Source organism: Trichosurus vulpecula, chromosome 2, assembly GCF_011100635.1.
Source record: "Trichosurus vulpecula isolate mTriVul1 chromosome 2, mTriVul1.pri, whole genome shotgun sequence".
NCBI classification, from domain to species: Eukaryota; Metazoa; Chordata; class Mammalia; order Diprotodontia; family Phalangeridae; genus Trichosurus; species Trichosurus vulpecula.
In genome coordinates, this window is record NC_050574.1 from 329,506,906 (window position 1) to 329,532,276 (window position 25,371).

At 39.1% G+C, this 25,371-nt stretch overlaps 1 protein-coding gene across 1 annotated transcript in view; it reads left to right on the top strand.

Moving 5' to 3' along the window:
* LMLN (leishmanolysin like peptidase) overlaps positions 1 to 25,371 on the top strand; it is a 52,118-nt gene that overhangs the window by 2,156 nt on the left and 24,591 nt on the right. The window contains exons 2-8 of the mRNA XM_036744092.1: positions 669 to 766; positions 8,665 to 8,695; positions 11,694 to 11,776; positions 15,086 to 15,203; positions 17,108 to 17,280; positions 20,338 to 20,443; positions 23,844 to 23,938. Coding sequence (XP_036599987.1) covers positions 669 to 766; positions 8,665 to 8,695; positions 11,694 to 11,776; positions 15,086 to 15,203; positions 17,108 to 17,280; positions 20,338 to 20,443; positions 23,844 to 23,938 — 704 coding nt within the window. The remainder of the gene's footprint in view (positions 1 to 668; positions 767 to 8,664; positions 8,696 to 11,693; positions 11,777 to 15,085; positions 15,204 to 17,107; positions 17,281 to 20,337; positions 20,444 to 23,843; positions 23,939 to 25,371) is intronic.

The window sequence follows — 25,371 nt, forward strand, 5'->3', positions numbered from 1 at the left end:
TAATTAATTTACCAAATTTTTTACTCCTTTCATGATTAAAGTGTATAAGAAGAAGCAAGACTAGAAATCTGCACAACTATAAAGTCAACAAATGAATGATAGCTTGTTGGGGGTTTTTTAATTACATGTAGGGACCTGTGATTTCCTGGGTAAAGGAAATTTCTTGCAGAGGGAGGTTCCTCTCTCAATGCAGGGGAGTACCTCATCTGCAGCCTATAGTCTTAGAGAATTGCCTGTGGCACTGAGCTGGTGGATGCTGGATCCTGGGCTTAGAGCTTAGAAGGACCTTAAAAGGCCATCTAGTCCTTTTAACAGATAAGAAAAGTGAGGCCTAGAAAAGTTAACTGACTTGCCAAAGGTCCACAGGTAAAAGTAGTAGGTGGCAGAACTGGGACTGAGCAGTAGGTAAATTGTCAGCAGCTGCTATCTTGAGTACATACTTGCTCATTCCTATGAAACTTTTTCAAATTTGTTTCACCAGCCTCATTGAAGATAGAGAGCATTAGCAAGGGAAATTCTGGCACTTGGGAAACTTGGAGGGGTTACTTCTAATTTTGAATGATGTGACCTTTGCTCCATAAATTCAATTTAATAATTTAAGTTGTAGGACTCATCCAGCTACCCTGTATGGCTTACTCTGTTACTCATTTTATTCCTTTTGTTTCCAGGTTATGTACAAGGTTCGTCTTAAAACAAATCATGTCCTGAAGAGGGATGTTGATCAGCATTTAAGAATTCAGATTGTTTACGATGAAAGTGTTGAAGAGTAAGTATGATATTATTTCATCATATTTTAATTACTGTGTGGGACAACAGACCACCGGCTCAAATAAAAGAACAGAGGTGTCTCGGTTTTCTCAAGGTAGAAACAAAACAGAAGCTTTATTTGATCAAGTCTCGCGAGAATTGGGCTTCTCCCACTACCAGGGCGGAGATGGTAGTGCAGAGAGGCAAGGGGGAGAAGGCAGGCAAGGGGATATATAACCTTGTACAAACAATTCTAAGAAATCCCACCCCCGGAGGCTGGACCCCTGTCCCTATTTGCTGGGACAGGTGGCCTCACAATCTAACCCAGAATACGTTTACCCAATACTAGCACAGAAACTACAGAATTACCTTATAGGGAAATTTTAATGTTAAGATGATGGTTTGTGAGTAGGCTAGGGGAGGGGGAGAGGGGGAGACCACCTGATTTCCCCGAAATCGTATGATTTACAGGAAAACGAAACTTAGGCCTAGTGAGGTCTACATCCTAACTAAATTTGTACTATTTGAATATTACCTTGTCTGATTTATTCATAGGGAAGCTTTCACAAACTTGTATCCCACACAAATCCCCCCTCTTATTCCATAGTTGAAAGCTTCCCATGCAATTCTTATACACTGCTTCAACTGCATGATCTAACTCGTTGGTCTTCTCTTCAGGATCTAGTCGGTCCTCCTGCTCAACTGGTTCCCATTCCCCCCCTTAAGGATCATCAGTCTGATAGATCCACTGGCTGTACCTTCTAACTTAATCATCTTTGATAGAGTCCTTTTTTTCATTCTGGTAATCAATTGCAGCATACACAGGAGGCAAATTGGAAGAAGCACAGCTCCACTTATAGCTATTAGCAACCTTATGGATCAAGTAGGGGTTCAGGGTTCATGCATCCAGCTGGTGGGAGGCTTACGCCTCAGATGTATTTTTAATGGGTCCCCCTAGGACGAGGGTTCAACAGTCCATTCGCTGGGCAGCTTAGTAGATGTCTTCACTTGGGAGTGATGGGTCCAGCCTTGCTCTGTGGTCCGCACCGCAGTATCCGATGAAAACAAGACTTGGAAAGGCCCCTCCCGGGTTGGGGCAAGCTTTTCCTCCTTTCACGTCCGGATCAGGATCCAGTCTCCTAGTTGGTATTTATGCACCGGAAAGCCTAAAGGTGGGGTCTGAGCGATCAACCCCTTAGTCTGTAAAATACGGAGGTGTTTTGCCAAGGCAGATACATATTCCCTTAAAAAACCTATCTTTCTGTTCATATATAGGATCCCAAGTTTCTCCTCTTCCTAGGTAAGGGTGACCAAATAGGAGTTCATAAGGAGACAACCCCACATGCCTTCGAGGTTTAGTACGTATTCTGAGTAGGGCCAGGGGGAGACACTTAGTCCAAGGTAACTGCGTTTCTAACATCAACTTCATAAGCTGTGTCTTGGTCTCCCGATTCATCCTTTCTACCTTGCCTGATGAGGGAGGATGCCAAGGAGCATGAAACTCCCATGTAATAGCCAAGGCTTGCATAAGGAGCTGCAGGATCTTACCCATAAAATGAGTCCCCTGGTCCGAGTCAATTCGTTCCACCATCCCATACCGAGGGATTATGTGTTCCAACAAAATCTTACATACCATAGGGGCAGTAGCCCGGGGCAAGGGAAAAGCCTCCACCCAAGATGTCAGATGGTCCACTACGACCAGCAGGTATTTGAGACAGCCTATGGGGGGCAGCTCAGTAAAGTCCACCTGTATGCTTTGAAACGGCCGAAGACCTGGTGGCCTTCCACCCATCGGGGTTTGGCGCAAAGCAGTCCTGTTTGTGCTTCGACAAACAAGGCAGCCCTCTACCAATTGTCTTGCTAGGGTGTAAAGGCCGGTTGACACATACTGCTTCAGAACAGCATCGCACAGGTTCTGGACATCCCAGTGACTGCCGTGGTGTAAATGTTGGAGGATTTGCCTCATACCTGATTTGGTCAGTACCTCTCTTCCATCTGGGAGATACCATTGGCCTTCCCACTCCTCGGCCCCTAAAGATGACACCTTCTTCTGTTCTTCTGTAGTAAAGGTTGGGGAAGGAAGACTCGGAGGAAAAGAGGGAATTAGTACCAGCAAATGGTCGGGTAGTTCAGATTCTATAGCTCCTATTTTCCGTGCTTCCTCATCTGCAAGGCGGTTACCCCTAACCTCGAAGGACTGCCCAGATTGATGACCATTAGCATGGATTATTGAAATCTTAAATTACCAAATTTTGTCTTTAATTGTTTTGCTATCATTTGGGAAATTTGTGAGATCGTTAATTCAGCTGTTGATGTTATTGCTTAGAGATAATATTTACCAGAGTATGTTTAGTTTTGTTTTTTTCTCAATTATGTGGAAAAGGTTTGGTGATCAAAATTTGGGAACTGTTTAGCACTTAGGAATTAATAATAATATCAGGATAAATTATGAGCTGTTTCTGAGAAGGAGAGATTTTTTTTATGAAAAAAGTTTTGTAAAATCCTTTCTATGATTTTTAGAAAGCCTCGACCTTGAATAAGTGTGCTCAGAGAAACAGCAAAAGATAGCAAACAGACCCAAGGTTTTTCTATTTGTTGGGTTTGGAAGACTAGGAGCAAAAATTCCAGGTTCCAGTGGTGTGGGAGCAATTGCCTAGAAGTGTGGGTTTCAGGGTGCCCGGGGGTCCAGAGCTGTTGTCAGTGGGGTAATTATTTTTGAAAAGGAGCCAACTCTCTATTGTATATCCACAGTCAAATCACTTTTTAAACTTTCCAAGTAACAAACTTAGGAAAATCACAGCAAATTAGAAATATCTATATCTATTGAGCTAATTCCTATTCTAGGAAGTATTTTTGTTTCTCAGGAATGTAATAAGCAACAGTCTTTTGGGTAAAATATGTTCGGATGGTTCTCATTCTCTGGTCATATTTCTCTATTTTGGAAGCTTTAAGCCACTTTTTTTTTTCTTCTCTCAAATTCAAATAGGAACGAAGGTCACTAAATTGCACATAAGGATCTCTGTAGTTGTATGTAAAAAAAGTACTTACTAACTCTATAGATTTATTTAATACCTTTATATTATTAAATATTTTCCAATTCTATTTGTAGGATCATTACTTAAAGTTCTTAATTCTGAAAATTGGGAAACCATAATTACAATGCATTGTAGTACACATTCTAGATTTTCCTTTTCTCCTCATACTAGGGAGCTCAAAGTGTCTCTTTTTCATATCTATGCATTTTCTGAATTTGCCTTAGTACCAAATAGCATAATAAATTCTGAGCATCAAATTAGAAGTAACACATTTCACTTTAAGGGAAAAATTCCCGCTTTCTTTCTTATCTCTCCACATTCCAAATTGGCCAGATCTGGGATGGAGGGAGACAGAAAGAGCATATATATATCATTTTTTTTTTAACAACTTCCCAAAAGTTTCCACCTTGTGCTCTCAAAACCTCTATTCACACTGTTTGTGCAAATAGATTATGCCTTTCTTAAACTTCCTTCACATGTCTCTTCCCTACATGGTTAAACTTTCTTGCCTTCCCTTTCTGGTGGACTTTGATGAAAGCCCCTGTAAAACTGCACATACCTTATTTCTTTCTAATTCTGACCTAACACTCCTCTTTACCTTGCCTTTTCCATCACATAACTTAAACAAGAAAACATTTTTCTCTCTCTTTCTCTCTCCCCCGCCCTCCCGCTCCTCTGAAGAGACTGGAGTCAGGGAGGGAGAGAAAACCAGATAGTGGACATTACAGGGTGTCAGATTACACACACACACAGAAGCACAGATACAGACAGACACAGACACAAAGATACAGAAATCCAAAAGCTTTTTCACTTTCCCTGGGAGAGCTTTCCTCAAAACACCAGGAAAAATCCATTCCACCCACCTAGGTCAAATATTTTAAGAGCTCTTGTCAATGGCCATTTTCCTTTCTATTTTGCTCCAAAGCAATGGGTTTTAATTCCCCTTTCCTTTTATACTTTTGTTGTTTATTCCAGTTTTGCAATCGATTGCCTAAAGGACTATCTACAGGTACCTCATGCTTGTGCTCTGACTGCACAGACTCAGATTGTTTTTTTTTCCCATAATTTACGAGGGCCGTCACCGTACCCTCCAAGTTCAGAAGAACCTAGCTGAACTGAACGGGGAGGGTCACCCACCTCCCCCAGGGAGGGTCGCCCGCTCCCCTGAAGTCCCCCGTGAAGCAATCTCAAGAGTGTCCTTGACCTTGGGGTTGTATCCCACCCTAATTTGGTTGAGAGCCATCACCGAACTCCCTGAGTCTCAGACTCAACAGATAACCCCCAGACCTCCGAGTGCTTACCTCCAGAGAGTACGCGTACTTGTTTATGACTTCAACACACACCACACCGGCCGGCCGGACTTTTTCTCTTTCCCCTTACTTTGGAATGTCGGAGCCTAGCACAGCTTCTGTTCCTCCGAGTCCCTCTCTTCGGGATTTTCCCCCAATGGGGAGGAGCCCCACAGCAGGACCAGAAACCCTGAATAAATCTTTGTGGTGCACGCTGGATCCTGCTCCCTGGTGAGAACCCCCCCCCAATCTAGGGGAATCCCAGGACGAGCCCCCAAACTGTGTGGTTCAACAGACCACCGGCTCAAATAAAAAAACAGAGGTGTCTCGGTTTTCTCAAGGTAGAAACAAAACAGAAGCTTTATTTGATCAAGTCTCGCGAGAATTGGGCATCTCCCACTACCAGGGCGGAGATGGTAGTGAAGAGAGGCAAGGGGGAGAAGGTAGGCAAGGGGATATATAACCTTGTACAAACAATTCTAAGAAATCCCACCCCCAGAGGCTGAACCCCTGTCCCTATTTGCTGGGACAGGTGGCCTCACAATCTAACCCAGAATACGTTTACCCAATACTAGCACAGAAACTACAGAATTACCTTATAGGGAAATTTTAATGTTAAGATGATGGTTTGTGAGTAGGCTAGGGGAGGGGGAGAGGGGGAGACCACCTGATTTCCCCGAAATCATATGATTTACAGGAAAACAAAACTTAGGCCTAGTGAGGTCTACATCCTAACTAAATTTGTACTATTTGAGTATTACCTTGTCTGATTTATTCATAGGGAAGCTTTCACAGTCTTGTATCCCACACATTAGGAATGTAAACATTACCATAAAGTGGGTGAAAATACGTATAGAAAGGCAGAATAAGGGGATGGAGCAGCTTCCAGATGAAAACAAGCATAAAATACTCCAGTCTTTACAACGGATAGCTAAATTGTATTATTGAAGTCTAACATCATAAAATACATCGCTGGAGTGATCATGAATTTGTTGGCTAAATCCCAGAACATTCAACCTGCGGCATATCTTTTGAATTACATAGTATTACAGGGTTAAAAATAAAAGGAGTTACTAACTTATACATTGGGGAATAAACTTGTAGGATTCTTTACCCTGGTAAAAAATAAAAATATAAATGGTTTGAAGGAGCCAGATAAATTAAGAATATATCCACCATTTGTTGCTAATGGAAATTAAGGTTGTTTTGAGTCTATCCCTAGGCTTTTGAGATTAAAAAATATGGAAAACAGGAAGAAAGGAAGAGTACAAGGTTTATTCCTTGCTTGCTCTGTGCAGGGTCCTAAGTACTGGGGATACAAATGAAAGGAGATACAAAGACAGTCTCTGTCCTCAAGGTATATTCTAAAGGGGAAGACAATAAAGGAAACTGAAAAGGAGATTAGAGGAAGGGTTGGTACCCAGGTTTTGGGGGCAGAGGAAGGGAATGGTTTTGAAGTCTGGAAGCAAGCAAGTAACTGGGCCAGAAGGAGAACAAGGGCTGGCCTAGGCCCCTCCACAGAATGAAGGCTCCAGGTGGATCTCACCAATGAGAAAAGAGGGCAAGCGTCATAGAGCGATGTCCCAAGTTTGGAAGGCCAAAGGTGTAGATGAATGTTCCAGGGTGAGGAAGCCTCAGGTGTTGACATGTTATTTGATACTCTTTTTTTGCACTGTAGGAGATGGACTGGAGATACACCATTAGTGATACCAAAGAATGTGCTTTTTTTTTTAATTAGAAAAAGGTTTTAGTGGGGTTTTTTGAATATCACCTGCATGTCCTTATAACAAAGAATAAAGAGCACAAAACAGTTTAACAAAACAAACTAGCATATCAACCACGTCTGACATTGCGTGCAGCATTCTACATTCATAGTTCTACATCAGTACAAAGAAAGGAGGGAGCAGGGGGCCTTCTTGTAGATCTTCTTTGAGGCCGAATTTATACATTATAATTTCACAGAATTCAGTTCGATTTTTTTCTTTCTATTTACATTGCTGTAGTTAGTATGTATATTGTTTTCTTAGTTCTGCTTATTTTATTTTGTATTAGCTCATATAAGGCTTATGTTCTTCATGTTCATTAATTGTTATGATGCATATTGCATTACTCTCGTGTGCCACCATTTGTCTATCCATTCCTCCATGAGTGGTGAAAGATGAAATGATTGAGGAAAACAAGGGTTTGCTCTTCCAAGCATATTAGTGTATTAAGCAGTTCATGTCAATTGCCTAGCACATCAGGACCAGGCTGCTTCCTCAGCTTAGGGCTGGACCCAGAATACTGGGGGAGACATACTTTTTATACATTAAAAACAATCATCAAATAAGGCCAATTAATTAAAAGAAAACAATATAATATTTTGTAATTCAGTTTCTAATTGGATGAAAGATTAGGAACTTTCCAAGTTGGGAGGGGGAGAGCAAACAGGTGCAGTTCCTGAATTTAGAAAAAAACATGTCCCACTCTCCCCATGTGTATCTAAAAGGAATGTGGAAACAATAGCCGATTGATCAGTTTGGGGCCAATTTTCAGATAAGACGTACATGTATTGCTTGAGATTGCTTGAGAAAAAACAACTTGCATTCACCTTTGCATCTGACTGAGTTTCTGGTTAGCATAACCTAGGTCCTTGGTTAAGGGTCTCTAAGCAGCAGGCAGCGGTGGTTCAGTTTCCCAGCCATGCAGGGCTAGGTTCAAATGATGCAACAAGGTTTTCTCCCAATTCCCACAGTTGAATAAAGTTTTCTCACAAGACAGAAATTGGACTAGATCCATTACTGAATTGAAACTAAGCTAGTGCCAGAATTGAGTCACAAGATGGAGTCAGTATGGTTCACTCAATTCCCATAATTAAGCACTTGCTGTTCTGATCCCCTCAATGTCTTCACCAATCAATGACCATCTACTTTGTTTCCCTTTTTTTGGAGACTGTAGTAATTGCTGTGCTAAAATTTGGAGGGTTTGTTTGGAATTTTTATTTTAATCATTGACCTCTTGGACATAGATGCCTAGCAATGGGATCTCTAGTGAAAAGAGCCTGAAATCTATGCCTTAGTCAGCATGGCCTTCTTACTTTTCTGAACACGACACTCCATTTCTGACCCTTTGGAATGGCCATCTCCCCTATGCCTGGAGTGTGTTCTCCCCTCACCTCTCTCTCTTGGAATTCCTAGTTTCTTTTAAGACCTTACTTCAGTTCAAGTGCTTTTTGAAGCCTTTCTTGATCCTCCCGGATGCCAGTATGATCTCTCCCAAAATTGCCTTGTATCTGTGTTGTTTATTTCTGTATATGTACGTGCTGTCTCCTGCAAGCTGCTTGTTGGGAGGAACTTTTTCATTTTTTCCTTTATATCTAACAGCTAGCCCAGTGCTTGGCACAGAGTAGATGATTAATAAGTGCTTATTGATTGAGTGATTGATAATTCCAGATTGCTTTCCAAAATGGTTGGACAAATTCACAGCTCCACCAACAGGATATGCGTGGGCCTGTCTATCTAAAACCCCTCCAGTGTTGACTGTTGCCATATTTTTTTCTTCTCTGCTAATTTCCAATATGGGATTTTTTTATATTCTTATGTCTTCTTTTTCAGGTTGCTTTCAGAGAAAAGGCACCTTGTAAAGGTAAGTAATGCATGTTGCCCTTTCCATGAACAACTGATCAAAAGGTATTGGTGGAATATGGATCAGGTAGCACAAGAGAAATTTCAGGACTTCCCCTGACATCTCAGTAACAAGGACGTTTTAAAAGGGTTATAATATCTCATTAGGGAGGATTAGGATATTATTAGACTTGTCTGTCTAAAGCCTTGGCTATTTCTTTATCCTTAACCAGGATTACTGTGCTTGGCTGCTGGAGACCTGTAGAATGTTATCACTTTCTAGAAGAATTCTTGAAGGCTTAGGAGACTCTTTGTGGACTATGTAGACTATGTTGTAGTATTTATATGACAAGTAGAGAGCTAAAAACTCTGGTAGCAGAACTTGTTGTCAGATAAATATAAACATATGAAAATTATCACAATGGAAAGTGATGCAAGCCACTATTTCATCATTCTTACCAGAGAGACCAAGACATGAATCCAGAATGGATACCTCTCTCCACTCAGGAAATCTTGTTTCTTTTTGTATAAAATGGGGATGATAGTATCTGCTTTATCGACTTCAAATGGTTGTTTTAAGGATCAAATGAGATAACATGAAATTACTTTCTAATTTATATAATGTGCCGTACAAATATAAGGTATTATTATTGTTAATAATAATGAACCTAATTTTATTGATAATCTATTAATTTTTTTCATGAATTCTTATACTCTATAATTGCTTCTGCTTTCTTACTGGCATTCTGTTTCTTTTTAAATTAATGGGAGCAGAGTGTGCCCATACTGATAAGGATGGAAAGGAATTCTGCTAAGATGTGCTTGGAGAACACCATTACAGCAATAATCATAATAGACATTTAGGGTAATACCTTAAGGTTTGCAAAGCATTTGTAGGGCACTCACAAAATCTTAATGAGGTCAGTTCCTATATAGGGTATCATGGTCCCTATTTTAAGGATGCTGACTCTGAAGTTCAGAGAAGTTCAGTGATTCCCTTAGGGTCCCACACAGTTGTGAGAGGTAGGACATAGTTTTCTCATCCGTCTAAGTCCAGTATTTTTCCTGATGCACTCTGTGGAAGAGGTTAGTCCACTGACTTGAACTGTCCTGAGCAGTCTCGGGGAAGCAGTCTTTGCAGGTTTCTAACTTTTCCTTTCATTATTATGAAGAATAGCAGTATTCTAATTTGAGGCCAATAATTCACAGTAAATGGTGCAGTCAGTTTTATAAATGATCCTCTTTTTTTGTTTCTCTTTATCTATCAAAATGTGTTTAATGACTGCTAAATCCATAATAAAAAAAGACATTTTAAAAAAGAAAAAAAAAGTTGCGAAGTTAAAGTAAATTAAGTCTTCTAAACAAACATTGTAATGTTGGAAAAAGTTAAATAGTCATCAGAAAGATGAAGAAGACCTTACCAGTTACTTGGAATGTCAAAGCATTGTTCTCAGGAAGCTCTAAGAGGTCTCCCAGCTAGCATTTGTCAGGGACAGTCATTCCTGGCTTCAGTTCCAGAGCTGTTCCCTCTATACCACATGGAAAGCTCAGTGCCCTAACGGGCAGGTAAGAGCACCCCTCTCCTTAGTCTTTATGACTTTTAGCTGTGTGCTTCCAGCATAGACCTACCCAGTGTGGTAGAGGCTTCTTGGGCACAGCAGCATCTCACTGCCATCCTCTCTGTTATGTTTTACTCATCATGTGAACTACCTACCTCCTTGTCTAATTGTACTTATCCATGAAGTCATCTTTTTTTTCCTTCCCTTCGTACAGGTCATTATTGGCAGCTGCTTTGTGCTCATCACATATTAAGACGCAGTGTGGTATAGAGGCAGAAGTGATAGATGTAGAGTCAGGGAGACCTGGGTTCCATTCTTGCCCTGGATACTAGTGGTGTGACCATGGGCAAGTCACTCGTGCCCTCAGAAACCTCGTGCAAGTTCACATCAGCGTTGTTACCCAGACCTTATCAGTACCCTCTGCCCCTGGGATCACTCTGAGTGGAGGTGAGAGTGGAGATCTATCTCCCCAAACCTCCATTTAAGGAGGGTGCCCAAGTGGCTATCTCTGCAGTTCCCATCTGGCTGCACTCCTTTGGCCTTTTCCATCCCATACTTTCCCTTCCCTAGTTCCCCAACCCCCTTGTCAGCTTCCCTTTGTGTGTTGTCTTCTCCAGTTGGATTATAAGCTTCTTTTTGTATTTGTATCCCAGTGGCGCATATCTGGCACATAATAATAGGCACTTAATAAATGTTTATTGACCCACCTCTCTGAGCTTCAGTTTCCTTATCTGGAAAATTGGAGGGTTAGACTAGATGGCCTCAAGATCCCTTCTATCTCTTAAATCTGTGATCCTATGATCTTTCCATTGTCCTTGGGGCTGTTTGTATTTTTGGGTACGCCATGATTAATAGCGACATGGCATCACTGAGAGAATATTTGTGTTAAAGAGATAGGCTTTTGTATTAATGAACTGATTAGCTGCTTGAGATTATTGAAAAAAATATATTTATATTCTTAGTTGGTTGTGGGACCGGCTCATTCCTAGTTTGTAAACCTGGGTGTTGCCCTAAATAGAAACAAATAGATCACTTCAACATATAATCTTAAAAGCTGATGAGTCTCTTGTGTGAGACTTTTGATTATTTCTTCCTGTTTAATGGTATAGACATGGCCATGGTATTCCATGAATTTCCACTTGCAGTCCCTGACTAAGATATACAAGCTTAAGGCTTATACTTTTTGCTTCTGTAGTTAAAATAGGGGGCAGGTGGAAGAAAGTGTGAACATACTATATTTGCAAATGGTATGATCTCATCTCAAACTCAACTGGAAAGCAAGGAAAATACCTAGAGGACTTCTTTTCTGTCCCCTCACTCTTTACTTCCCTAGCCTTCTATATTTCCAGAAGTAGAAAATTTCTCTTTACTTCACAGTCATTTATCCTAGGTTTCACTTTAAATTTGCTGTGTTCTTCTACTAGAATTATAAAGGCTTTTTGTTTTTTGTTTTTAATTTAGAATAAACTTTTTCCACAAGCTATTTCATATTTGGAGAAGACATTTCGAGTTCGTAGACCTGGTGGCCCTATCTTGCTTAGCAGGTATGTTGTATAAATACTGATTATTTAATAGGGTGGATTGGTTTTTTTTCTTTCTTTTTTCATTTTTTTTTAAGAGACTGAGTCTCACCCAGGCTGAATGTGTAGCAGCTACTCATAGGCCTGATCTCACTGTTGACTGGCACAGAAGTTCTGACTTTCTCTGTTTCCAGCCCTGGCTTCTTTGCCCCTCGAGGTCTTGGTATCTCCTGGTTCCTGCAGGCTCAATATATTGATACGGAATTGAGATGCCCAATCAGTAGCTTAGAAGTTCCAAACTCAAGTAGTCCGCTAGCCTCTCTGGTGGCAAGGATTATGGTTGTGTGTGCCACCAGGCCTAGTGACATCTTTAAGGCATCTTGATCATAGTGTTTGTACTATTTTTCCCTTTGCCTTCAGTATAGTCTTCATCATCCATGGCTTCTTTAATATTTGACACTGACTACCACTTTCTTGAATCCCTTTCCCCTCCTACACAATTCTATCTTATTCTGGTTCTCTTTTTTTTTCTATTGATTTAGATGACTCATTTCTTCTTGGTGCCCACTGTGATTAATATTCCTAATGTATTCATATCCCTGGTCATACAGCTCCACATCTGAAGAGCCTTCAGTGCTTCCCTGTTGCCTATAGTATAAAGTTCAGACTCCTTAACATGGTTTTTAAGACCTTCCATGATTCTGTACCCTGTCTACCCTTTCTACCTTTCTGTCACGATTACCCTTTCATGTTAACTCTTTGAGGGATATAGACCATATCTTAGTTTCTTCACTAGTGCCTAGCAGTGTTTTGTAATTCAATTCAATTTAAAATTTTATTAGATGTCTACTACATTTAAGTAGGGCAGCTAGGTGGCACAGTGGATAGAGTACTGGGCTTGGAATCAGGAAGATTCATTTTCGTGAGTTCAGATCTGGCCTCAGACACTTCCTAGCTGTGTGAGCCTGGACAAGTAACTTAACCCTGTTTGCCTTAGTTCTTCATCTGTAAAATGAGCCAGAGAAGGAAATGACAAACCCCTCCAGTATCTCTGCCAAGAAAACCCTAAATGGGGTCACAAAGAGTTGGACGTGACTGAAAAACAACTGAACTGAACATTCGAGTAATTTTTACATGTAGCAGGTATTAAATAAAAAATTAACGAGTATATAAATATGCCATTGAAATTCCAAGCACGCTCTATTCACTGTTAGCTAAAGTTATCCTGTGTATTTTCTTACTCTTTGTCTTTGCTAACACTCTTCATTCAGATTTCTTCTCTAGGTAGCATCAGCTTTTGATCTTTGCATATTACTTTTTTTTTAGGCCCAGACGTCTTCCATGACGTCTTTCATAATTCTCTTTGCTTCCCTTTCTAGCAAACCAGTATGTTTCCAGATTTGCAAACCTTAGTTTGCAAAACATATTAAATTCTGTTCCAGTGGAAATAAACAAGCCAATTCATCCTATGATGATACCAAATAATGAGTCTATTTGTAGGGGACTTTTGATTGTATCTTTGATACACCTTCCATCCCCTTGTTATCTTATTGAAATAAGTGTCAGTGATGAGTGAGAATTATTCAGCTTAATTGTTGTGACTGAAGATGCTCCTTTGTGCTAGCCTATAAAAAGAAGTCTTCAGTTGCAGACCTGGACTTTTCCTTTTCTCTCCATTTTTGGAGGACAGATCAGAGAACAGTGAAGCTAACATTGGACCTGGATCTGGGTCCTGAGTTACAGAGGATCCCCCATCCGGCTATGTTAATGTTCCCTTGAGGCAAAGAAATATAGTAGTTGCACATGCCCTCACTTGGCATGGAAGGAGAGTTAATGGAACTCAAGTTCTTGGCCTCACCCTTTGAGAGGAAATGGTTTAGCTTCCTAGCCCAAGTTGAGGCAGCTGTTGCAAGTGGGACAGTATATTCCGAATGGTGAGAATTCTTGGGCCCTAGCCTCTGGGTAAAGAAGAGAATGGTTCTCGGGTTTTATAGTCCTTGAATCCAGCCCTCTGGCAAGAGAAGAGAACTTCCTGGGTAGCACCAGCCACAAAGTTTCTCTCTAGCAACCTCAGTTTCAAAAGTGAGAATCCAGCTTTCTGGAGAGAAAGGGGAATTCTTCAGCAGCATCAGCCTCTCGGAACAGAAGACTGTACGCTGAAGCTGCATGAGCAGCAAGGAAATGTTAGTGACAAGAAGGGGAAGCAAATGACTTGGACCTTGCCTTCCACTGTTGCTGTCAGTTATGATACAAGTTTGAGGAGAATATCACCAATCTAGCAACCCCAAGGGTTTTTGTCTTCTATATAAGTCAAACCCTAAGTGTGATATGGTAAGACTGAATGCTGGTATGGATCTCTGGGACAAAATAGGATTTGGCAGAATATTGGGGGTTAACCTACTCTTAGAATTCCAAATATTTTCACTTCCTGGAAGAGTTCATACCACAGGGTGGGGTGATAATTCTGGAGGACTGCAGGATACTAGGGAAAATGAGATTCACCAGAGAGGTAGGAGAATTACATTAATTTTTTATGTGTCCTTTATGGTTTGAGGGTTGTTTTTTTTTTGTATTTTGTATGGAAAGAAATGACACCTATCCTGTACTGATTATGTAAATGTGTTATCTTGGGTGCTCATACAGGCCCTGAGAACCTCTTTACCCACATTTGTGGGGACATAGACATGAAGCATGAATTCCATTTGGGATATATCCTGAGATTTCCCAGAGACAACTCTGGGTGAGGCCAATATAAACTAAAGAGAAAGTGATTTGGGGGATATCTCCTGAGACTGAGCCCATTCTATCTGTCTACAACCAGAATTTCAGGTACTGGGCTACAGGTTACGCATTTAATGAGCTACTGTGAATGAATGTAGTAGAGTAGTGCCTCTCCCTCAGCACAGAAGGTAGATGCTGTAGACCCCAAGAAACAATGAAATCTGGCAATACTGTTGTAATGATATATATGTATGTATACATATATGTGTGTGTGTGTGTGTATATGTACGTGTGTGTGTGTGTATGTGTGTGTGTGTGTGTGTGTAAAAGCTCCAAATTAGAAACTCAATTATAAGGCCAAGAGAAAGTGCCTGAGATATTGGTCGTTTTTCTTTTCTTTTCTTTTTTTGCTTCCTGATATTCGCTATACGAATTAGAGCTCATATATTTTAAATGTTGAATTTATAAGGTTTACTTGTAACATTACTCATATTTCTTACTAAAGTAATGAGCAGTAATAGTGACACAATAGGGCAGCTACTTGATTTCCAATGTTATGACTCTTTTAATTGTTTTTCTTTTCATGATAACTTCTGTACAAATGAACTGAAGACAATGTGCAACGAACCAGTATATAAGAAAGAGAAATGACCCCCACAGATACTGTAAAGACTCTTGTGCCGAGCATACCAAGTGTGGTCCCATCCGAGTGCCTGAGGAGCATCTTCAGGTAGTTTCATCCTACACTTATTAATGGGGTAATGTTTTCATATGATTTTAAACACTGGAAAACTTTATTCTTTTCTTAAGCTTTAAACTTCTTTTTTTATCTGAACCTATGATTTCATTGGGTTAGGGAAGTTACAGTGTGAAAACTCTGCCATTCATAATCTATGAACTTTGTGAACTTAGAGTCTGGGAAGGTTCCCTGACTTACCCAGGGTTAAACAGCCGGGATGTGTCAGAAGTGGGACCTGAATCCCTATGGCTTGAATCAGAAATACCTCTCATAATTTTTTTTTAAAACTACAATTGAAATAGCTAATATTGGCTTCTTATCAGTTTTCCAGTGATAATGAAGTTAGGTGGAATTTCTTTCCTTTTTGCCAGAGTTTTTCTTCCTTCTGTTAAAACCTCAGCTCTGAGCCACTTTATCTTTGTCCATTATAATGCCCATCCCAGGTAGTGTTGCATTTGAATATTGAGCTCAAGTGAGGGGGGACGAGGTTCTGAGTGTTATCAGTTTATTAGTTAGGCTAGCAGTGACCAGTGAATGGGTCAGTGGCCCCCCGTGACCGGAGACCATGAGATAGAGCTTACCTGCCTTTATATAGTTTCGGGAAGTACAAGAGAGCAAAGAACAGAGTTGAGTAGGTGGGGAATACAGTGTAGAGAGCATCATGGGGGTGGAGACAACATGATTGATCACATCAAGGAGAGCAGGCTAGCACCCACAGGGGGCTATTAGCCACCCATTTCTGACAATTTAGGAATGTTAATTGCTTTATGGGACCCATCTGCATCTTATAAGCTTTGCTAGGGGATCAAACTAAAAACTCCCCTAATCGCGCAAGGACAGATGGTATATCTTTTGGGGAAGGTATTAAATTAACTTGTGGGGCTTGAAGGTTAGCAAATTGATGTCCTGGAAGTATCCCAGGAGCTGAAGGCATAGTGGATAACAGTTTTTCCCATTAATTACACTTTTAAGCTAACTCAGAGGGAAAGCCAAATTCCTGAGCTCAATTCAAGGACACAGAAAGGGGACTTAAGCAGATGCAGACTCGATTATAAAAATCAATACAATATGGAATAAATTACAAAGTAGAATTAATATGAATTTCTCAATAACAAGATGGGAAAACATATTTTAGAGAGTATAACTGCTAATTACTTTGCAAGGGTTTTAATCTCTCTTCCTTTCTTAGGCAAAATATCTGTGGTATATGAAAAACCATTTATTTTATAATTATTTTCTTGCAGCTGGACCTCAGAAAAGCCTTTTTTTTAGCATTTGCGCATCAATGTAAATGCAGTCAGATTGCTTGATTTAAGTCTTAGAATGTGGAATTAAAATCAAACATCCATCCCTTTTCTTAAGAGATATTCTGGGAGATTATCCTAGGCTCTGTTAAGGCAATTTAATGAAAATCTACTATTCTCTTTTTAGTAAAGCATCCACTGATGCAGGTATAGACTCTCTATTGTTTGGTTGGTTTTTTTTAATTGATTCTGTTAAATATCATCTTGGAACAATCTGATTTAAAGTTTTGTCTCTGTTTCTCCCTTTTCTGAAGATCACTTGCAATGTTCCATGAATCCCAGTCATTTGTAATATTTTAGTTGAGACTTAAAAGAGATATAATCTCTAGTAATAATACTCTAGTAATTGAAACAAGTGATTTAAGTAAAACAAATCCATTAGGAAATTTAGGGACATGATAGATGAGTAGACAAAAGAGACTGGGGCTAGATTTCCTGCTCAGATTCTGTGATACAATGAAATGGGAACCTTGATAATGACATGTTATAGAAAAGCCGCACCATATTTATATTTTGGGTTTTTATGTATGCTTTCAAGAGTCAACTAACAGCTTCATTATTTTTGTTTTCCCTTGAATTTTGTTGGGTCAGCAATGTTGTAGTGAGTCTGAACGGTTGTGTAGATCATCGGACTTGCCAGAGAGTGAGGGCATTAAGGATGCAGACTTTGTGCTGTATGTTAGTGCTCTAACCACTGAGAGGTGCAGCCAAGAAAATATTATTGCTTATGCAGCCTATTGCCAGCAAGAAGCAGAGATGGACAGGTAAACTTTATTTCTAATTTTACTTTCTTTAAAAAAAATCTTTTTTTTACTATGAACAATATTTTAGTATACAAAGATGACAAAAAAGAGATGTATATGATACCTTGAGCATACTATGTAATTTGTTTCATAATATTAAATTTAGCAAGGTAGTGACAAAATTGCCATTTATGTTTCTTTCTGAATTGTTTTGTATTCTTCTGTGTATATTTTATATGTTTTATTGGTGCTCTTTCCTTTATTTATTTGCACTGCTATCACTACCCACAGAGAAAGGACATTCTTTACTCTGGGTTGTGGGCATAAGCCTGTCAGAAACAATTCTTGTTAATTTTAGATTGCTCTAATCTAAGAATTCCTGCTTAGTGAGAGGACTAAAGATGGACAGAGCCACCTACTGACTCTGAAAACCTTTCTCCAACCCAAGCTGTTTTGGAGTCAGAGTTACAGAATTCCTGAATAATAGATGTGATTACACAATTTGATAAAATATAGTTATGGGTCTCAGAGTAGTTTGTCTAATAGTTTGTTTCATCAAACAGGACAGTAGTCATTTATGTCAACGTCTCGTTGTTGTTGTGTTTGTCCTTCATTCTTGAAGAGGAATTGATGACATGACTTGCAGTTGCCTTTGATTTGAGTGAGGGAGGGCTGTGCAAGGTCACCAGCCTCACTTTCTCCTCCAGAGCCATCGGGGTCCAGTGACCAGATATTCACCAGGAAGACTAGAGATGGCCCAGGATGCATTGGGAGACCCTGGCCCTTTCAGGCTAAGGTGTTTTCAGGTTCTCACTTTGAGTGAGGTAACACCCATTTAGTGAATAGGCCTCTTTAAGAAGTTAATCAAAGGATGGCCCGTATAATCAAAAACTCAAAAAAAAAAATCAAACTGGCAGGGGAAGACCCTGCCCAAAAGAGAAACAGTTACTATTTAGTATTTGCATTAACTCTGTGCTAGGAAGGCAAGGACTCTTGGAGAAGATTTTCCTAAAACCATTTAATCTCCCTTTGACCACTTCCTTCAAAATTTCTCCTTTGTCACTGGTCAAAGGTATACCTGAGAGGTATTTTCAGTTTATTGAAGTAATCAAAGAGACTTCTTTCTTCTCCAAGGTGGGTCATTATTCTGTTGCCTTCAGGGCCATGCTGTCAGGTTAGAAGCAGTGGTGTGACTGAAGGAGAGAACCAATGTCAGACTTTTTTTTTTTTAAAGTAGTATTTGTTAGTTTCTTTTTTCCACATCAGTCATTACTTCATATGCTCTTCTTTTTCCCCCCTTCCTGCTTCATGGACTCTTCTTTCCTTCCATGGGTTCAGTTATCTCGGAGGAGATGACTTCTAGAGCTTTAGGGCTAGACCTAATCTTCTCCTGATCTCCATTCCTATATTTCCACTGCCTTCTGGATGTAGCCACCATTATGCTCAATCTCAAAACATCCAAAACTGATGTTCCCTTCCCACCATGTCCTTTCCGAATTTTCCTGTGGCTGTTGAGGATACGACTTTTTCTAGTTAGTTAGACTTGAAACCTAGGAGTCTTTAACTTTTTTCTCTCTTTCTTAGGCTCAACCCAATCCATGTCAATTTTACTTCCACAGCAGTTTTCCCATGTGTTTCCTTCTTTTCACTTCCACATCATTAGTCTTTCCTCAGGTCTCATCCTTCTTGACCCCTCTGTTGCATTTGATGCTGTTGATTACTCTCTCCTCCTAGATACATTGGGGTTTTTACGGTAATATTCTCTCTTGGCTCTTCTCTCTGTGTGACCACTCCTCAGTATCCTGTGCTGACTCATCATCTGTATCACACTTCCTATTTGTGAGTGTTCCCAAGGCTATCCTGGGCCTTTTTTCCTTCTCTTCCACTTTTTCTCTTTGTAAGTTCATAAGTTCCTATGGTTTTTAACTATCAGCTCTACCCAGATGATTCCCAGATCTATAAATCCAAACCTGTTATGTCCTCTTAGCTTCGTTCCCCACCAGTGGCCTAAATGGATATTTCAAAGTAAATGTCCCAGAGACATTTTAAACTGAGCATGTCTAATACTGAACTCATATTTCCCCCAAACCCACCTATCTTCCAAATGTAGGTATTTCTGCAGAAGGCACCACTATTCCTTCTAGTCTTCCAGATTCCTAATTTGACATCGTCATTTGCTATTCACAAATTCAGTTAGTTGCTAGATCTCACCATTTCTACTTCCACATCACTCGCATCTGACCTCTCCATTTGTACACCCGTTATTCTAGTTCAGGCCATGCTACAAGTCTTTCCCTACTCCAATTCACCCTCCACTTAGCTGCCAAAGTGACTTTCCTTTAAATGCATATCTGATTGTATCACTGTCCCACTCAGTAACTCCAGCAGCTTCATATTGCTTCTCAAATGTGTCAACTAGCATTTGTTAAACACCTCCTCAAATTTAGCTTCTAAAAGTCTTCGCAACCTAGTTTTAACTTACCTTTCCACTATCTCTGGACATTACCTGCCCTCCTGAACTCTCTGATCCAGCCATGCTGGCCTTCTTTCTGTTCCTCATATATGGCATTCCATCTTCAATCTCTGTTCACTGGCTGTATTTCATGCCTGTGTTCACTCTCTCCTCACCACTGCCTCACAGAATCCTTCACATCCTTCAAGATGCACTTCAACCACCACCTTCCACATGAAGCCTTTCCTGCTCTTCCAAGTGCCAGGGTCTCCCTATTCCAGGTCCTTGCTCTTGGTTCTCTTCATATCTTTCTGCATTTTTCTCTCCTTGAGTGTAGGGGTTATTTTATTCTTTGTATCTGCATTCTGAGCACTTGATACATGGTAGGCAGTTAATAGATGCGTGTTGATTATTTATTGATTGTTGATATTGTGATTAACATGCACATAAAAGCTTGTTCCTTAAGGGAGGGGACAGTAAGAAATGTTCTGGCACAAAAGTGTGTTTTATATTTAGCAGCCTTCTTTTGCCTCAAAATGGTGGCCACTAATTGAGTTGTAGATAGTTAAATCATGAATTAATGTTGTTCTACAGCTTAACACATAACATACTGTCTTTTTTAACAGGCCAGTAGCAGGGTATGCTAACCTATGTCCAAATATGATTTCTACTCAACCTCAGGAATTCATTGGAATGTTGTCAACAGTGAAACATGAGATTATTCATGCCTTGGTAAATTTTGTTGTTTGAAGATATGTTACATTATGTATTCTGTTGCTCTTTTCCTCATACTCTTATCTCCTGCTTTTTTGTGGGATGGGAGTGAGGGTGGGGTAGAGATTGTATTTGTGATTTTTCTGATGTTGAGAACTATTAGTGAGGAAACTCCCTTTACCAATGCAGGTAGGCATTTGTTCTGCAATTTGTAGCCTTAGAGAATTATTTGAGAGATTAAGTGACTTCTCTAGCATTAATTAACCAGTATGAGTCAGAGGGTCTTCTAGCCACTTTCTAGCCACTTTGTCAAGGTTACCTCTCTTATCCTTTACCTCTTCCCCTTTCATCTTGATAAATTATTGTTAATATGAAACCAAGGGGTTTTACATTTACATTTGTATATAATAAAACTATTTTGGGAGGGGGGGTTTTGGTGAGGGAATTGGGGTTAGGTGAGTTGTCAGGGTCACACAACTAAGAAGTGTTGTGTCTGAGGCCAAATTTGAACTCAGGTCTTCCTGATTCAAGAGCCAGTGCTCTATCCATTGCGCCATCCAGCTGTCCCATAATAAAACTTTATTAATTAAGATTCTACTCATTCAAAATCTTTATAATTAGGACAAGGATGGGGTCACGTGTGCATTTGCATTATCTGTAAGGAATGTATTTGCTAAGAAATCAATGATTTAAATATTTAAAAAATGAAAAATTTAATTGTGATCTAAGGAACTGTCTAATTACTTTTAAAAACCTGTTTTCCTATCTTTTCCATAATTTGTATGTATTCATTTAAGCAAGCATCTTTCTGACCTTGATAAGGCAAAACTTTGATAGTCTATTTATAGTTACTTGGGGGGCTTAAAGGTAATAAAACTGTATTTTTAAAAATTTTATTTTTGAGACTGGGTCTCTCACCAAGGCTGCAAGTGCAGCAGCCAGTCATGGGCCAACCCCACTGCTGATCAGCACGAAAGCTTTGACCTCCTCTGTCTCTGAGGTGGACCTATTTACCCCTCTTTAGGCAGCCTAGTGGCTCTTATCTCCCATGAGCTCATTGTATTGGTGCCAGACTTAGTTCTGCAGCTCACAACTCCTGAGCTCAAGCACTCTACCAGCCTTAGCCTCCCCAGTAATAGGGATTATAGACTGCCATACCCAGTTAAAATAGAATCTTTCAGAGTGTCCTATGCTCCAGGTTTTTCAGTAATTTGTAAATAACTTCCTTCTAATTAGAGGATAATTAGGGAGATCTTACATGATATTTAATGGAGTAATCTCATGGAATTAAAAGAAAATACTCTTGAATCTTTGGCATTTTTCCCCTTTAAGAATATATAGACTTAACTCACTTCAATTTAAGGAGTGTTTCTTAAGTACCTATTATATGCAAAGGTGCTGTGCTAGGCCTAGGATGGAAAGACAAAAAATAAACAATCTCAGTTCTGGCACTTATTCTATTGTAACTCATGGTTAGAAAACAGATGTTAATGAATTGTAAACTAATGTTTTCTATTACTCCATATTCCCTACGTAATCTGTATCTTGTACATATACTCTGATACTCTATCTGCATAATTTTAAAAATGTTTAATCATTAAAAATGTAGTTGAGCCAAATGAAACTTTACCTTGATTTAGCAAATTAAGCTAAGTGCTGAATTTGCACCATAAAGTCATTCTGAGTCAAATTATGTTTTCATTTTGTGAACCAGTGAAACGGAATCTCCCAGTCATAGAAAAGGAAAATATTCTAAGAAGGTGGTATTATACTCACTATGCTGAGAAGCAGAAAAGATCAAAAGGGAATATTTGGTTATAGTTTTTTCATAATAATAATTCTACAAATAAGCCTATGCTGAGGGGTTCAGAACCTAGGAAAAAATGGTTTATTTCTTAAAAACCAATTCTGTAGACAATTCATTTTAAAATCATCACTATCATTATTAATTGTAAGACTATAAGACTATACCTTTATCTGTAGCACTTTAGAGAAGCCTGAGGGGGACATAGAGTGTTGAGCTCTGACCTGAGGTTCAGATCTCCCCATGCCTTAGGCAACTCCCTAAATCTCCTAAGTGATAGACATGTTGCATTTCTCCTATCCTAGTATACAGTACTTTTAAGGTTTATGAATCTTTTTCCTCACAAGTAAAAGGCAGATGAAGTTAGTTCAAGTAGTTTAAGTAACATCTAAGTCACATAGCTTTTGTATTTGGAGACATGCTTCAAATTTAGGTCTCCTGACCTAAAAATATATATATACATATCTATCTTAAAAATATATATATACATATCTATCTATCTATCTATCTATATATATATATATAAGCTGTTGATGCTCGCATCTATTACTTATATACTGAACACAGTATGGATGTGAGATTGACTGGTAAAAATTTTGAATGCTTGTAGAATTTTTTAGCCTGACAAGATGACAGAATATGTATTCAATGTCTGTTAAAAGGGATATAGTTAAATGTAGTTTTTTTCTTAACTCTACCATAATCATGTTTTAAATTTATTTTTTCAGTTTTATAATTCTCCTCATTGTAGTAGTTTGCATTAGGTTGTCTTAGCATATCAAAACGATATAAAAACCCAGTAGTGTTGTAGGAACAAAAGAATAAACACTACTTGGATAGATTTAGGGTGTAAGTCCCTAATGACACAAGAACCAATAGTTAAATAGGTTGACAACAAAAGTGCCAGCACAGACGAGCTGCCTAATTAATTTGTTGAATTAAGTTAATTATATGAATAGTATCCATCAACTATGGATATTAGCTATTGCACATTCTAGTTGTATAAAGTGAGTCATGATAAAGTAATAGTGAGAGAGTGATTTGTTTTGTGCTTGATAGGAAATAACCCTTCATATCAAATATTTTATGATACTAAAAACATTGTGGGATTTCTATATTTCAAGGGTGAAATTTAAGCACCTAAGAATACCCTTGTGTGAAATGGTTATTATGCTGAGTATAAATGGAAACTCTCAGGGCACCAAAGCCTAGCTGTGCATAAGGGGCCTGAATCTTGTGACTTCTATAGACCATGCTTTTCCCCAAGGCAGCTTGCACTAGTTTCCACAATTAGCACCTGAGTGAGGTACAGGCATTAGTGGAGCTTGCTGAGAACAGTTGTGACCCTGGTTAAACTATTTACTTTAATCAAAAAAAAGTTTTACCATGTTCACATCCCCTTTTGCCAAACTGAAAGTCTGATAACAGAGAACTATAAGATAGAGGGATAGCTGAGTCATTTTTAGTGTAATGGCAAATAGTCCTATACTTCACTAGCTCTTTACAGTATCAATTACAGCTTAGTATGTAATAAATTGATGTTTATCCAAGAGTTGACATAATTGTCTCTTTAAAGTATTTCATGGTTCGTCGTTGTTGGTTTTTTTTTCCTAGGGTTTCTCTGCTGGGCTTTTTGCATTCTACCATGATAAAGATGGAAAACCTATGACTTCAAGATATGCGAGTGGTTTACCACCTTTTAATAGCAGGTATTTATTTTCTCATTTTTGTTCCTTTCATTGGGTAAAAATGTTAAGCCTAAGTATATATTCAGGAATATTTTCATGAACAAAGATTAACATGGTGCTCAGGTTCAATTGTATGGAAAGTAAATAAAAAATTCCAATAACAATTGTAAATAGTTCCATATTTTCTATGACACTGGTCATAAACTTGTAATCATAAATTTCCATACCTTTTATATTAAAATATTTTTAGAAAGTTAGATTTAAACTAATACTTATTAAATAAATATCAATATAAATAATACTTTCAGAGTAAACTTTGAGAGCAACCAAATTCTCAAGTATAATTAGGTATAATTCTTAAGTATAATTCTCTTTCATTTAGTATTGAGTATTGCTACTTTATTTCTCCCTTCTCCTGGTACTTGTGTTGAAAAAAAAAGGAATAAGCCCTTTTTCATTCAGCTGTTTAACTTTGTGTCAAAGATCCATCTCTGAGATATGCAGATGACATATACAATAACATACCTAGATTTTAGCAGAGCATTTAAAAGGTCTATGTTATTCTTGTGGACAAGAAGTATGGGCTATATGAGTGCATTTAAATGGATTTGGAACTGGTTAAATGGCCAAACCATTAGTGGTTTGATGTTGACTTGGAAGTTACATTTGGCTCTGTGTGGCTTAACTTTTTTTGTCAGTGACTTGGATAAAGGCATAGAGGGATAGCTATTGTATTTTCATGAAAGGATCCAAAGCCATCTAATAAGATGAAATTTAATGGGGATAAATTTAAAATCCATAGAGGTTCAAACTGTCAATTTCACAGGCATAAGAGGAGGGAGATGCATGGATACACAGGAAGTCATCTGAAGACCTGATAGTGTAATGGATTTAAACTTGAGTATAAGTCAACAGTACCTATGTTCTGATAATCAATAAAAGCTAATGTCATTGTAGGCTGCATTTAAAGTTGGGATAGGCGAGCCAGGTCTGGTGCTTGTAATCCTTGCTATGGTCAGGCTGAAACTGGTGGATCACTTGACTTTTGGAGATTAAGCTAAGTGGGTTTCTGCACTAAATCTTGTTACCAGCATGGCAAGCTCTCAGAGGCAGGGGACCACAGGGCTGCCTAAGGAGGATCAAACAGGCCCAAGTCAGAAATGACGTAGCTTAAAGCCTCTGTGCTGATCTGCAGTGGGCTCAGGCCCATGAGAAGCCGCGGCACTTCCAGCCTGGCTGAGATAGGAAGACTCAGTCAAAACAACACAAAACAGAACAAAACAAAAAGTGGGATAGTGGTTGGGACCAGGGAAGGGATAGTCCTTTTGTACTTTGCCTGGGCTAGACCATAACTGGGTGTCGTATTCAGTTCTGGGAGCCATATTTTAGGGAGAACATTGATAAAGTAGAGAGTGTTTAGAGTCAGGGTGGTGAAGAGTCTCAAGATCATGTCT